The following is a 14,514-nucleotide window of genomic DNA, read 5'->3' on the forward strand; positions in this document are numbered from 1 at the left end:
GGCACCGACTGCCGAAGACAAAGTCCTTGTGTGTTGTTACATTGGCAATTTAAACTAATTCTGATTCTGATTGTGAGGTGCACAGTTTCCTTTTTTGGTATTTAATGGTCATTTAAATGGCCTAAAATTCCAAGTACCCTAAGCGAACAATATTTGTTAATTTGTGCTAACCAACAACATTTGAACAGCCATCCATCAATTTATTTAACATTTATTTACTGAACTGCTTATCCTCTCAAGGGTCACGAGATTGCTGGAGCCTATCCCAGCTATCTTCGGGCAAGAGGCGGGGAACATCCTGAAGTGGCTCACAGGGCACATTGAAACAATCAACCATTCAATCTCACATTCACACCAATGGGAAATTTAGCATCTTCAATTAACCTACCATGTATGTTTTTGAGATGTGAGAGGAAAGCTAATTGCCCGGAGAAAACCCGCACAGGTAGGTGCCTGGGTTTGAACCCTAGTCCTTAGAACTGTGGTCCACTGTGCTTACTATTTTGAACATTTTAATGGGCGGAGAAAATCGGAAACCCATTGACCTCACAAAACCTCCATGATGCCTTCCTCTCTCATTGTCAGGTAGTTGCTCCGACAAACTAGCGTGTTCACATTACCGGAGCTCCAATGAGCTCTCTTTTTTTCTAACTACGTGATCTGAAAGTGAGAACAGCCTCTCAGATGGAACAGAATTGACAGGCCAAAGCAGACAGTTGCAGGCCAGGACTAAAAGATGTTGGTGAGTTACTGCTCAACTGGATAACTACTAGAGTGAGTGGCGTTTCCTTTATGGCGGATTTTTCTTTTTACAATTGAGGCTCCCGCTACACAGGGTTTCCTTGTCTGAATCAGTCTAAAGAAGCTGAAGTGAGAACATTTTATTTGCTTATTCCTGTTTGATGTTACATTGCTCCTGCTCCTCAAGACTGGCCCAGACCTCGTCCAAAACTTGCAATGGATTTTAAATCCTTAAAGTGGGTCAAGCACAGTGGCCATCTTGAGCCATTTATGTTTGAGCTATAGCCAATTTCATGTTGGTTTAAATTCTTTATTTAGGCGGTGTTTAATTTCACAGTGAAGGTTGCATCATCATTGGAGACTTCCATGGTGTGAACATGAGGAATATCTCACTTCCAATCAGTTCAGTCATAAATTTGTAGTAGAGAGAGTTCAGGAAAGTAATTATTAATCTGCAAAATAACTCACTAACTTTTTAAAGAAACAATAAATGCCATTACAGTAGATAAAATAATTTAATGAACGCTCATGGCTCAAAGACTGTCACCAGTTTTTGCAGTTTTAGGAGTTAATATGACTAGTTTGCCCCTTTGTTGGTCTAAAGTAGCAAAAACAGCCTTTTGATGCTTCAGCAGATTAGAGATAGTTTCCAGTGTTGGATTCCACCTTGTGTCTAAATCAGTGGTTTTCTAACTTTTTTGGGTGTGGCCTCCTTTTGGGAGATTAACTTTTTCCACGCCTCCTGGTGTCAATAGGTAGCACTAGTAAATTGTAAAATTGGGGCAAGTGACAGTGCTAAAAATTTGTCAAGCAAGAGGTGTGTGGGGGGCCTGAAACAATCCGTGCGCCCCCCATACACACACACACCCATCATGACGCCATGAAAACCTGGTTGTGTGACTCCTTTTCTTACTCCAGTCTTGATTGCTCCTGTTGTAGCTTGTTTGTACCTATTATCTGGGTTGTGTTAAACATGACCCATTATCTTTCAACATTATGCTAGTACATTACTAAACCCACTATCAGCAAGTCAAACAGTGGTTGCTCTTTCCCAGATGTAAGCAATGCAGAACATGTGTTGAAACAGGAGGTTTCTTACTGAAGCTATCATTGTCGATTCACTTTTCCAATCCCAAGTGTCTGGTGATTGTCTTTTGCAGAGCTGGGGAAAAAGGCTGTTGTTGACATGGAATCTGTGTAAATGTTTACTGTCTGGTTTTCTGCTAACCTGAGAGCTGCTGTCAATGCTAAAATTTCTGCTCTTTGTGCTGACTGTGAGCCTGAAATTCTTACAGCTTGGACTTCTTCAAAGCCGGTTTCTTTGGGTTGGCTTACTGCAAATCCAGATTGTAGGCCATCGTTGCCCTTGAAGCAACATCCGCCTGTGAAAAGAATCAAGTATGGGTTGTCAAGCGGTGTCTGTTCATAGAGTTCAGTGCAGTTCTCCTTCAAGCAGACCTTCAGCCATGTTTACTCCACATCAGTGTCAAGAAGAGAGCAAAGACCTGGTGGCATCAAGACAAGAAGTTTCAGATGGAGCTACCAGGAAGAGATCATCCACATACTGCACCAGAAGAACTCCATGAGGCAATTCAAGCAAAGACAGCAACTGAGGAAGACAGTTGTTGAAGAGTCCGGGGGAAAGGACAAAACCTTGAGGCAGGCGATTGTAGGAGTAAACAAACACCATTCCATGTGAAAGCAAAAAGGGATGGAGAGGAATGCAAAAGAAACCATTACCCAAGTCACTGCAAGTGAAATGAGTGTGGACTGATGTAATTTGGGACAATGTCGAGTGAGGGTTCAGGACTGGCAAAGTGGGAGTTAGAACGGCTGCCTTAATTACTTGCAGGTCAGGGACCATGCGAAACTTTCCAGTGTCTTTTCAACGGGTATGGTGTCCATCAAGAAGCTGGCGCTCCAAAACAAAAGTTGGCAAGGCAAAGCGAAGAGGTGCCGCGCCCCTTGCAACTACGACGCGTCGGGAAACGCCAAAGCCCACGCTTCGCAGCGGCCGTGAGCGTGGGCGCGAAGAGCTGGCTGCTGTTCGTCAAGGACAACCTTTCCGGGCGCAAATTTCTTTGCGACACCGGCGCCCAGAGGAGCGTCCTGACGGCCACTGCGGAGGACGCCGCTGGCGGGACTCATGGGCCACCCCCACTGTCCGCTAATGGCTCCCCTATCCGCTCTTATGGCATGAGGACTGTGGACTTGTGTTTCTGGAGTCAGCGCTTCACATGGGACTTTGTCACTGCGGATGTCTCATTCCCTCTCCTCGGCGCTGATTTTTTTCGTGCCCACGGGCTGCTGGTGGATGTTAAGAGGTGCCGTCTGGTGGATGCACTGACTTTTTCCACGGTCGCCTGCGTCCGCAATGAGGCGACTTATGGTGGTCTCTCCAGTTCGCTATCGGACGGCACCAAGTACCAACTCCTCTTTGTGAGTTCCCTGGCTTGACACGGCCCACTTTCTCCTCTGCCACGACTAAACATGGGGTCGAGCACCACATTGAGACCAAGGGCCCCCCGATCCACGCGAGGGCCCGACGGCTTGATCCCGAGAAGCTAGCAGTCGCTAAGTCCGAGTTCGCCAACATGGAGGTCTGGGTATCGTCCGCCGCTCGGATAGCCCGTGGGCCTCGCCACTAACAGTCCTAAACCGAGTGGCGGGTGGCGACGGTCTGGTGACTACCGCCGCCTTAACGACGCCACTACGCCCGACCGCTACCCGTTCCACACATTCAGGACTTCTCAGCCCACCTGGCAGGCAAAATCTTGTTCTCCAAGGTCGACCTGGTGCGCGGGTATCACCAGGTTCCCGTGCACACCTCAGACGTTCCCAAGACAGCTGTAATCACTCCGTTTGGACTGTTCGAGTTTCTGAGGATGCCGTTTGGTCTTAAAAACGCGGCACAATCTTTCCAGCGTTTAATGGATTCTCTGCTCAGGGACTTGCCATTTGTGTTCGTCTATTTGGATGACATCCTCGTCGCCAGCTCCTCGGAGGATGAACATCTGATGCACCTCCGCGACCTCTTCGCAAGACTTGAGCTGCATGGCCTGATCATCAACCCGGCAAAGTGTGTTTTCGGGGTGCCCTCTATCCAGTTCCTCGGGCACCTCATAGAAAAGAACGGCGCCGCCCCCCTTACGGCAAAGGTGGAGGCCGTCTCCGCTTTTCCCCGACCTCGCTCGGCTCTGGGCCTCCGGGAGTTCCTGGGGATGGTGACTTTCTACCACCGGTTCATCCGCCGGGCGGCCCACATCATGCGCCCCCTCTATGAGGCTCTTAAAGACAAGGCCCCCAACCGGGACGTTGAATGGACGGCTGAGAGGATGGAAGCCTTTGAGGCTACGAAGGCTGCACTGAGTCGTGCCGCTATGCTGGCCCACCCGACCCACGGGGCCCCTGTCGCTCTCACTACCGATGCATCGGACTACGCTGTTGGAGCCATATTCGACCAGTGGGTCGGCGGCGCCTGGAAACCGCTTGCCTTTTTCAGCTGTCAGCTGGTCCCCAGGGAGCGCAAATACAGCACGTTCGATAGAGAGCTCCTTGGCCACTTCCGCTCCCTATTGGAAGGGCGTGAGTTCACGACATATGTGGACCATAAACCCCTCACTTTCGCCATGTCCAAGGTGGCCGAGCCGTGGTCTGCCCGCCAGCAACGCCAACTGTCGTTCATCTCTGAGTACACTACATACATCCAACACATCGCCGGCAACTCCAAAGTGGTCGCGGACTGCCTCTCCAAGGCGATCGTCGGCACTGTGCATCTGGGTCTCGACTACTCCCGCATGAGTGCAGACCAGGCCTCGGACCACGGGGTGCAGGCCCTCAAGACTTCTGACACAGGTTTGCGCCCGGGGGAAGTCGCGGTTGGTGACTCGGGCGTCAGGTTGCTGTGCGACCTCTCGGCTGACCAGCCTCGGCCGCTGGTCCCTGCAAACTGGCGAAGAGCTGTTTTCAAGGCGGTCCACAACCTCTCCCACCCCGGAAGGAAACCGTCCGTGAGACTGGTGGTCCAGAAGTTCATGTGGTGCGGTCTCAAGAAAGATGTGCAGGCCTGGGTCGACTTGTGCGTGGCCTATCAGCGGGCTAAGGTGCATCGCCACACAAAAGCCCCCTTGGAGCCCTTCGCTGTCCCCGAGAGGACTTGGTAGGTCCACTTCCTCCCTCGCACTGATTCACCTACTTGCTCACCATGGTGGACAGGACGACCCGCTGGCCTGAAGCCGTTCCCCTCTCCTCAGACGTCGCAACATGGCACCCCAGCTGCCCGGCTGCCCCGTCACCTGCGCTCCGCGGATTTTGTGTTTGTTCGTCATGACGCCCACCGTGGACCTCTCCGCCCCCCATACGACGGGCCGTTCAGGGTCCTGGAGCACGGGGATAAGAGCCTGCTCGTGGACATTGGCGGCAGACCCGAGACTGTTTCCGTGGACAGGGTCAAACCCGCGCACCTGGACATTGCCCGCGCCGGGGTCGTCCCCTTTTGCCCTGTGCCCCTGCGCCTGCCGGGGTGCCCTTGACCCCGCCTGAGCCCTTGTCCCGTGACTCAATGGACAGTGCGGCCCCGCCCCCCTCGGCCCCTACAGTGCACACCCGCCGGGGTCGGGTCATCATCCCTCCACGGCACAAGGATTTTGACTATGGGTGAATTCTGGGGGGGCTTGTGTGGTGTTTACATAATTCACCCGCGGGACCTCGAGTTGGGGTGCGGGGTTCCGCACGGACTGTTTTTGTTGTTGCGCTTCCGGAGTAAAGGTTAACAGAGTTCCCGCCATTATGCGAGTAGTGTTTTGATGTCGAACAATAAAGCAAGTTCTGTTCCTGTGTCCGACACTCCGCCACCGACTCCTTTTCTCCGACGCTACAACTTTATGATGCTAATAGAGCTCGCTGGTTTGCTAAAGTAGCTTTCGCAAAGCAGGACGATTATTGGCATTATTCAGCATTTTTTCGTCGAAAGAACTCAAGCAGCTCATCAGTTTCATCGGAGTATAACGTCTTTAAGTGACGATTTGTTCGATTTGGCTTCATGCTGTCCTCTGCCTATGTTTTTGGACACAGTAAACATACCGGTCTTTCCTCATTTCTCATCATGGTCACTGTGAAGCCAAATGCTACATACGCTTAGTCATACTTCCTCAATTTAGCTTTCTAGAGACTTTCCTTTCTCAGGGTCCGTGTTTCTCTATGTCACTCTTTGCCTCCCTTTTAAAAAATATATATTTGGTGTGTTTATTAACTTTATTTGATATTTTACCACTGAGCTAATTCTATTTCATATTTTACCACTGAGCTAATTCTATCTGGGCACTCTCTGAGAGTGGGAACCACAGACACCGACTGTACTGGATCTACAATTACACTTTTTTCTAGTACCTAAATAAAAAAAGATTGTTCCCTGACGTGACACGCCCCCGACCCCTCATTGCACCACACCCCCTGGGGGGCCCGCCACACTATTTGAAAATCACTGTTAACTAATCAGACAACACACATGAGCTAAACAACTTAACTCATCATTAACAGTATAATACTTAGAGTATCCTCCTCATAGAAATATACATGTTCACATGTTTCAAAATATTTTGATTTCATCATTAATATTTTTAGGAGGCACGGTAGAGCAGCTGTAGAGCATTGGCCTCACAGTTCTAAGGACCAGGGTTCCATTCCCTGCACAGCCTGTGAGGATTTTGCATGTTCTCCCAGTGCCTGCATGAGTTTTCACAGGGCACTTTGGTTACCAAAAACTTGCAACATTAATTTGACACTCTAAATTGCCCTTATGTGTGATTGTGATTGCAGCTGTTGTCTGTCTCCATATGCCCTGTGATCGGCTGGCGACGAGTTCAGGGTGTACCCTGCCTCCTGCCTGACGACATCTAGGATTGGAATCCAACATTTACGTGACCCTCATGAGAATATGTGGCTCAAAAAATTGATCGATTAATATTTTATCATTATTATTATTTGTATTCAAAAGGAAAGTGATGTGATTATCATCATGTATGGTGGGGCTGTTCCCTAGCAACCTCTATTGACTTGCCATTACTGATAAATACTACAGTGAAGAAAATAAAGTATTTGAACACCCTGCTATATTGCAAGTTCTCCCACTTAGAAATCAAGGAGGGTTCTGAAATCATAAGTGCATGTCCACTATGAGAGAGATAATCTAAAAGGAAAGATCCAGTAATCACAATGTATGATATTTTTAACAATTTATTTGTGTGATACAGCTGAAAATAAGTGTTTGAACACCTGAGAAAACCAATGTTAATATTTGGTACAGTAGCCTTTGTTTGCAATTACAGAGGTCAAACGTTTCCTGCAGTTGTTCACCAGGTTTGCACACACAGCAGGAGGGATTTTTGCCCACTCCTCCACGCAGATCTTCTCTAGATAAAACAGGTTTCTGGGCTGTCGATGAGAAACACGGAGTTTCACCTCCCTCCAAAGATTTTCGATTGGATTTAAGTCTGGAGACTGGCTAGGCCATGCCAGAACCTTGGTATGCTTCTTACCGAGCCACTCCTTGGTTTTCCTGGCTGTTTGCTTTGGGTCATTGTCATGTTGAAAGACCCAGCCACGACCCATCTTCAATACTCTGACTGAGGGAAAGAGGTTGTTCCCCAAAATCTCACAATACATGGCGGCGATCAATCTCTCCTTAATACAGTGGAGACGTCCTGTCCCATGTGCAGAAAAACAACCCCAAAGCATATTGCTACCACCCCCGTGCTTCACACTAAGGATCGTGTTCTTGGGATGGAACTCATCATTCGTCTTCCTCCAAACACGGTTAGTGGAATTATGACCAAAAAGTTCAATTTTGGTCTCATCTGACCACAAAACTTTCTCCTATGACTCCTCTGTATCATCCAAATGGTCATTGGCAAACTTAAGACGGGCCATGGCATGTGCTGGTTTAAGCAGGGGAATCTTCCATGCCTTGCATGATTTCAAACCATGACGTCTGAGTGCATTAACAACAGTCACCTTGGAAACGGTGGTCCCAGTTCTTTTCAGGTCATTGACCAAGTCCTGTCATGTAGTCCTGGACTGATTCCTCACGTTTCTAATGATCATTGAGACCCCACGAGGTGATATATTGCATGGGGCTCCACTCTGATTGAGATTGACTGTCATGTTTAGCTTCTTCCATTTTCTAATGATTGCTCAAACAGTGGACTTTTTTAACCAAGCTGCTTGGCAATTTCTACGTAGTCCTTTCAAGCCGTGTGGAGTTGTACAATTTTGTCTCTGGTGTCTTTGGACATCTCTTAGGTCTTGGTCATGTTACAAGTTTGAGTCTTACTGACGTATGGGGTGGACAGGTTTCTTTATGCAGCCAATGACCTCAAACAGGTGCATCTGATTCAGGATAATACATGGAGTGGAGGTGGACTTTTAAAGGTGGACTAACAGGTCTTTGAGTTTCAGAATTCTAGCCGATGGACAGGTGTTCAAATAATTATTTTCAGTTGTATCACACAAATAAATCAAACTCAGACATTGTGATTTCTGGATTTTTCTTTATAGATTATCTCTCTTACAGTGGACATGCATCTACAATGAAAATTTCAGACCCCTCCATGATTTCTAAGTGGGAGAACTTCCAAAATAGAAGGGTGTTTAAATACTTATTTTCTTAACTGTATTTATGCTGTCTACTATTAACTCACTTGCCATCATTAAAACCCCCACTTGAGGTGCTTCTGAGTCTATATTTCCACTGTGAACATGCCAATCATTACTAATATTAAATAAGCTTCAAATAGCATTTCTTCTGAACACAGTACCAATAGCCTGGTTTACAGGGAGCCTTGTGTCCCAATTAGAATCAGGTTAGAAACCCAAACCAAACGCTACATATAAATTCCTCAATTGTATGGAATTGAATCGGGACCTACAAAAGGGAAACACTCCTTTTGCCAAACTGATCAGAAGCAAATTTTTGTTGTAAAAATCATGAATCAGAATGGTATCAGGCTGTGCTCTGCCCTTACATGATTTATCTTGAGGTAAATGTGCTTGAAATTTCGTGGTTTGAAAAATGTTCTGGTATATTGCTTCAATAAAAATGTAAAAACTGTTGCACTGACCTCAATTTTGAGCAATTAAACAATCGCATTCTGTAAAAATGATGTTCTGATTAAATGTCATAGCCCATGTAAATACCAGATCGGAATGGATCATGTCACTTGTTGACAATTGACTAAAGAATGGGAATGAGTTCTGTCAAATTGGCAAAAAAATGGCTATTCATAAATTCAGCTATTGAGTTTGTTACAATTCCCGTTATGTAACATTCATCCATTTTATGAGCTGCTTATCCACACAAGGGTCGCGGGAGCTCTGGAGCCTATCCCGGCTATCATCAGGCAGGAGGCAGAGTACACCCTAGACTGGTTGCCAGTCAATCGCAGGGCAAATAGAGATAAACAACAGTCGCACTCACAAACACACTCAAGCGCAATCTAGATTCTCCAATGAATGCATGTCTTTGGGATGTGGGAGGAAACCGGAGTGCCCATAGAAAACCCATGCAGGCACGGGAGAACATGCAAACTCCACACAGTGGGGGCCGGGATTTGAACTCTGGTTCTCAGAACTGTGAGACGAATGCTCTAACTGGTTTCTCCACCGTCCCGCCCTGTTACAGTGAAGAAAATAACTATTTGAACACCCTGCTATATTGCAAGTTCTACCACTTAGAAATCATGGAGGGGTCTGAAATTTTCATCATTTCCTGTAGGGTCCAGGTTTGTATACACTGCAGGAGGGATTTTGGCCCACTCCTCCACACAGATTTTCTCTAGATCAGACGAGTTTCTGAGCTGTCGCTGAGAAACACGGAGTTTCAGCTCGCTCCAAAGATTTTCTATTGGGCTTAGGTCTGGAGATTGAATAGGCCACGCCAGAACCTTGATATGCTTCTTATGGAGGCACTCCTTGGTTTTCCTGGCTGTGTGCTTCGGGTCATTGTAATGTTGAAAGACCCAGCCAAGACCCATATTCAATGTTCTGACTCAGGGAAAGAGGTTGTTCCCCAATATAATACATGGAGTGGAGGTGGACTTTTAAAGGCGGAGTAACAGGTCTTTGAGGGTCAGAATTCTAGCTGATAGAATGGTGTTCGATGAAAATTTCAGAGCCCTCCATGAGTTCTAAGCGGGAGAACTTGCAATGTAGCAGGATGTTCAAATACTTATTTTCTTCACTGTATGTAGCAGTAGCCTTAAAATCATTGACCTCTGATGGAAAATTTTCTCTCAATTGAGGAATTACATTTATTTTTCTAAGACAAAAATGATAACTAATAATTAATTATTTACCCTTGTATTTTGTGTTCCTTGTTTAGGTCTTGAACCTGCAGCAGAAAAAAATCTGCCAGATTTCTGAACTAAACAATAGATGTAGATTTTCGGTTTCCATGTGTTAGAACTGGTTTCTTTTTAAAAGCTCTTGCAAATAAACATCTTAATGAAAACAATTGATGGTACTGTGGGAAGAGCCATTTAATTTCCTCTTTCAATACTGTGGGCTGAAAGCCCTGAGAAACTGGACACTTATTTGTCACCCAATCTTGTGTCAGCAATTCAACAAGTACGAAGCTGGAAACGTTGTTGTTTTCCTTACTTTGTCGACAGAGCATGTCATCTCAGATGAATGCATATATATATATATATATATATGTTTGGCACAATTTTTACACCGGATGCCCTTCCTGATGCAACCCTTCTCAGGGAGTGGAGGCCCCAGTGGGATACGAACTCACAACCCCTGGTTTACCAAACCAGTGCTCTAACCACTGAGCTACAGGGCCTCTCTATGTACGAAGCTGGAAATATGTGACTAATTTTAGGTAAGTCAAGTGCCAAACATTGTGCTGCATCAAACCATCTCACTTAATCTCTTGGATATGACATTTTCATGAATGTGCTTGTAACTGATAATCTCAACAATCTCAACATCTTGCTCCCAATGTAACCATGTAGCACTGAAAACTTGTTAATGCAGTGGAAGCCATGGTTGCCATATCATGTGAATCTGAAAAGGTACAAGGCAACAATGTCCTTAAACAAAACTGAGTAATCTATTTTATCTTTATCCAAATAAAAAGTTTGAAAAGCTCTTAAGTTTGAGGTAAAAGCTTAAAACCAAGCAAAGGTGACTTCCCTCGGGAGGATTTTATAACAAGGCCCTTTGAGGATCATTCACATTTGGTATGGATTTATTTTGGCCCATTTGTAACTGATATTGCGTGGTAGGTCACTGTAATGTCAAGACTTGGCAAGGGTGTGGCCTTATTATCCCATAAGGGGTTGTATTTTTTGTATCAGTGACCATGTGATGACTGTGAAATATGGGTTGTAACTTGTCATCTGAGTGAACTGTAAAGCTTGAATCAATGCAACTGCATTGTTCTTGTTTGTTGAAGACCTTTAATCCTAAAGGCTTCTTCTGTTCTAAAGTGTGTTAGGAGTCCCTCTACAGCAGGGGTGTCAAACTCCTTTTTGGCGCGGGCCAAATTGTAGTTGCGGTTTCCTCTGAGGGCCAATATGATTGTGAAACAATAACATTTTTTAATCGCCTCATTATATTTACACATGCAATTTATGAGCTAGTTTTGCAATCAGAAATCAAGGTAAATGGTTTTTTGACCATTGTTCATATTTGGTAACACAAAAATGCAATATCGCAAAGTTCTCATTTATGACATGACAATTTGAAATTTTAACAAAAATCCTGGAAGCTGACACACACGATTTGCCTTTGCAGGCCACATAAAACCATATGGTGGGCCAGATCCAGCCCCGGGGCATTGAGTTTCACACCTGTGCTCTACATTACCCTATGCGGCATAGATAAAGTTGCTCTAACTGATTGGCTATGTTGCTCATAAAATCTATGCTTGCGTGAATGAAGCCATAGTTTTGTTTGTGAAGAAGGTGAAGCAAATTGACCTGCTGGTGGAATTGGGTATCTCCATTGATGCATCAGTTCTTACGCTGACTCGGTTATCAGGATTATTTGGTCGAATGTTCACCTGTTCATCGCAGCGGGAAAGCAGTGTCACTGATCCAAAAGATTCAGTTTGACTATAAATGTTCCCTGAAGAAGCATGCTGGTTCTCACTGGAGCCAACAGTTCATGATGTTTACTAAACACAACTAAGCCGATCCCCCATCTTCATGTTGATGACTTTGATTACATCTTGCCTTCTGCCAAGAGTCTCTGATAGTTTGTGTAGCGGCGGGACAAGTTTTAAAATAATGATTCAAAAGAAATTGAATGTATAAAATGGCGCCAGAGAAGGATGATTTTTCAATAGATCATTTTGATAATATTCTACTTTCAGAAAATGTCATCTATGTTCCTTACCAATACGTCAAGACATTTGAATAAATGATATTACAATGACGGGTCATTTTCAAGCATATCCAATGCCTTCATTTGGGGAAATTTAATTCATAATCTACATTTAAAGGGTTGGTGATCAAGATGATATATGTAAATAAAGTACTTTTTTTAGAAATAAAGTTATGGCTATTCCTATGTTGCATGTATATCTTCTTTATCAAAGATCATTGAATGTACGTACACAGGGAAGTAAGATACATTCCATTCTTGCTGATGAGCACAAAACACTCAGATTTGGTATTGTCATGATATAAATAAATGTATATCTTTAGAAACTGAGTACAGGGTATTTGAAGAATAATGTGATTTTTATTATTATTATTGTTATTATTATGCCAAGATGCAAACAATACAAATGAACATTCAAAAGAGGTTGCAGAACAGCAGATTCTAATGAAAGTGTAGTTGACCACTAAATTATTTAAATCTAAATCTAAATTGTAGGAACATATTGTCAAAATAATATTTGGTCTCTTGACTGCCTTGTCCCAGAGGGATCATCCAAGGTTTTGCGTAAAGATTCCTTTTGATTGAATTAGAATTTTAGCGCTTATTATGAACTGAAGATACATGTTTATATATAAAATGTCAGGAAACAACTTGTCAGTAGAAGAGTTTCCCAGAGTGAGAGCAGGGGAAAGGTCAGTCTCTCAGCCCGCTGCCTGCTGAGAATCTCCGTGGGTGAACATAGAAGAAATTTGTCACTTTCCAATAAATAACGAGTGGTGCAAGATTCAATCCCGACCATTCATTTTTTGGTGTGCCCAGCCATAGTGGACAGACAAAAATCATCATGTTCAGTAGCATCATTTCACTTTTTCAATGAAATGATGACTGAAACAACAGCCCTGATTTCATTTTAAAATATAGTTTGTAAATCAATTGTTGCCACCGATTCTGCAGCTGTGAAATAAAGTCCTCTTAAAACCGTTATTACAGCAACATCTCTATGAACATGTGACCGTTTTTAAAATGGGCAACTCTCATGTTATATTTTGAAGGTTTTCTCCTTATTTGGAAAGGAGTTCCACTGAAATTTCACATTTGCTGGAGCTAGATTTTTGTGTGGGTGTCTATTTGCAAATTTGAATTCATATAAACAGACATGAAATAAAGAATGGATATGGTCCAACAGTCCTCAGCAGTCTGAAATCCCACCTTAAAAGATGTTCAAACATTATCACCTGTCCTTTTTGATCAGGCTCTGCAGCCGCTTGACCAGGGCTACACACATTCCAGTTTGATTGGCTTCACATTTGGCCCACAGCCCAGAGGGTGTCTGCATAAAACCCCTGTGTGTTTAAAGCCAGGGCCAGACAGCAGGAGGAACGCTAGACTAAAAGACTGAAGAATTCAACAAAACTTGGAGCACTGTGCCTGAAGAGTCTGCAGAATGTGTAAAGGATTAGCTGCCCTGCCCCAAACCTGCCTTGAAAGGTAAGTCCTACCTGCAAATTTAAATTTTCTTAGAATTAGAGATTTTTCACTTGGAATAGATATGCTACATTGGACTTTCTCTGACAATGTTATGTCAAAGCAATTGTATTTCAGGGATGAAATATTTTAGCATAATCTTTGGAAGCATCTTAATTTTGACATAACACCTGAATTTTAATTACTCCTCTCAGAAAACGGTTTAGCTGCTGTGACTACCTCGCATATGTAATATTACTGATAACATTGTTAGGACCATTGTACAGGGACATTAAAACCAGGGCAAATAAACTGAAAGACAGCTTCTTGCCAACTGCTGTAAGAGCCCTGAACCAGGCCTCCCCATAATACACATCTGTCCGGCAATAAATCACAATCTACAATATTCAATTCATGTCCACCTCATGTAAATGTCTCATCAATCTGTGTTTCTGTAATGGACCCATTTATTTCCCTTTTAATTTTTGATCTGTTTTAATCTTTATTGGTGTGTTATATATTTTTTAGCTTTGTCTTTGCACTGAACGCCCTGCACCTTGTTCTTCGTTACACTTGTTGCAATGATAGTAAAAGTGAATTCGTGGGGTGAGAGGAAAAAATAAACATGCTCAATATTCATACTTACTCATAATGTAATATGTATTGTATCTATACAGAAAGATGTACTTCCAATGGCAAAAATGTAAAATGAGTATAAATTGCACGTTTTTGTGTGTTTTGTCCTATTTGATGTTTTTCTTTGTTTTGTTTATATTTTGACACTGTTTTATCATAGATGTGTACAGTACAGTATTATGGTGAGTGTATGATAAAGCACAAGCATAATACCTTAGGGTCTTGATTTACTGCATGTCTCAGAACGGACAAAAATCTAAAAATGGCAATTATTGTTGCATCGAT

General features: G+C 44.0%; 1 protein-coding gene across 3 annotated transcripts in view; it reads left to right on the top strand.

The window, feature by feature from the left end:
• The window catches only part of LOC133503034 (regulator of G-protein signaling 5-like), a 61,886-nt gene that overhangs the window by 39,583 nt on the left and 7,789 nt on the right, over positions 1-14,514 (top strand). For 2 of the 3 annotated variants that reach the window (XM_061824139.1, XM_061824138.1), the window contains one exon: positions 13,487-13,617. In XM_061824139.1, coding sequence (XP_061680123.1) covers positions 13,574-13,617 — 44 coding nt within the window. In that variant the 5' untranslated portion in view covers positions 13,487-13,573. Of the gene's footprint in view, positions 1-10,599; positions 10,622-13,486; positions 13,618-14,514 lie in introns of those variants that run through there. The other variant, XM_061824140.1, reaches the window with a different exon arrangement.

The sequence above is a fragment of the Syngnathoides biaculeatus genome, chromosome 7 (assembly GCF_019802595.1).
Source record: "Syngnathoides biaculeatus isolate LvHL_M chromosome 7, ASM1980259v1, whole genome shotgun sequence".
NCBI classification, from domain to species: Eukaryota; Metazoa; Chordata; class Actinopteri; order Syngnathiformes; family Syngnathidae; genus Syngnathoides; species Syngnathoides biaculeatus.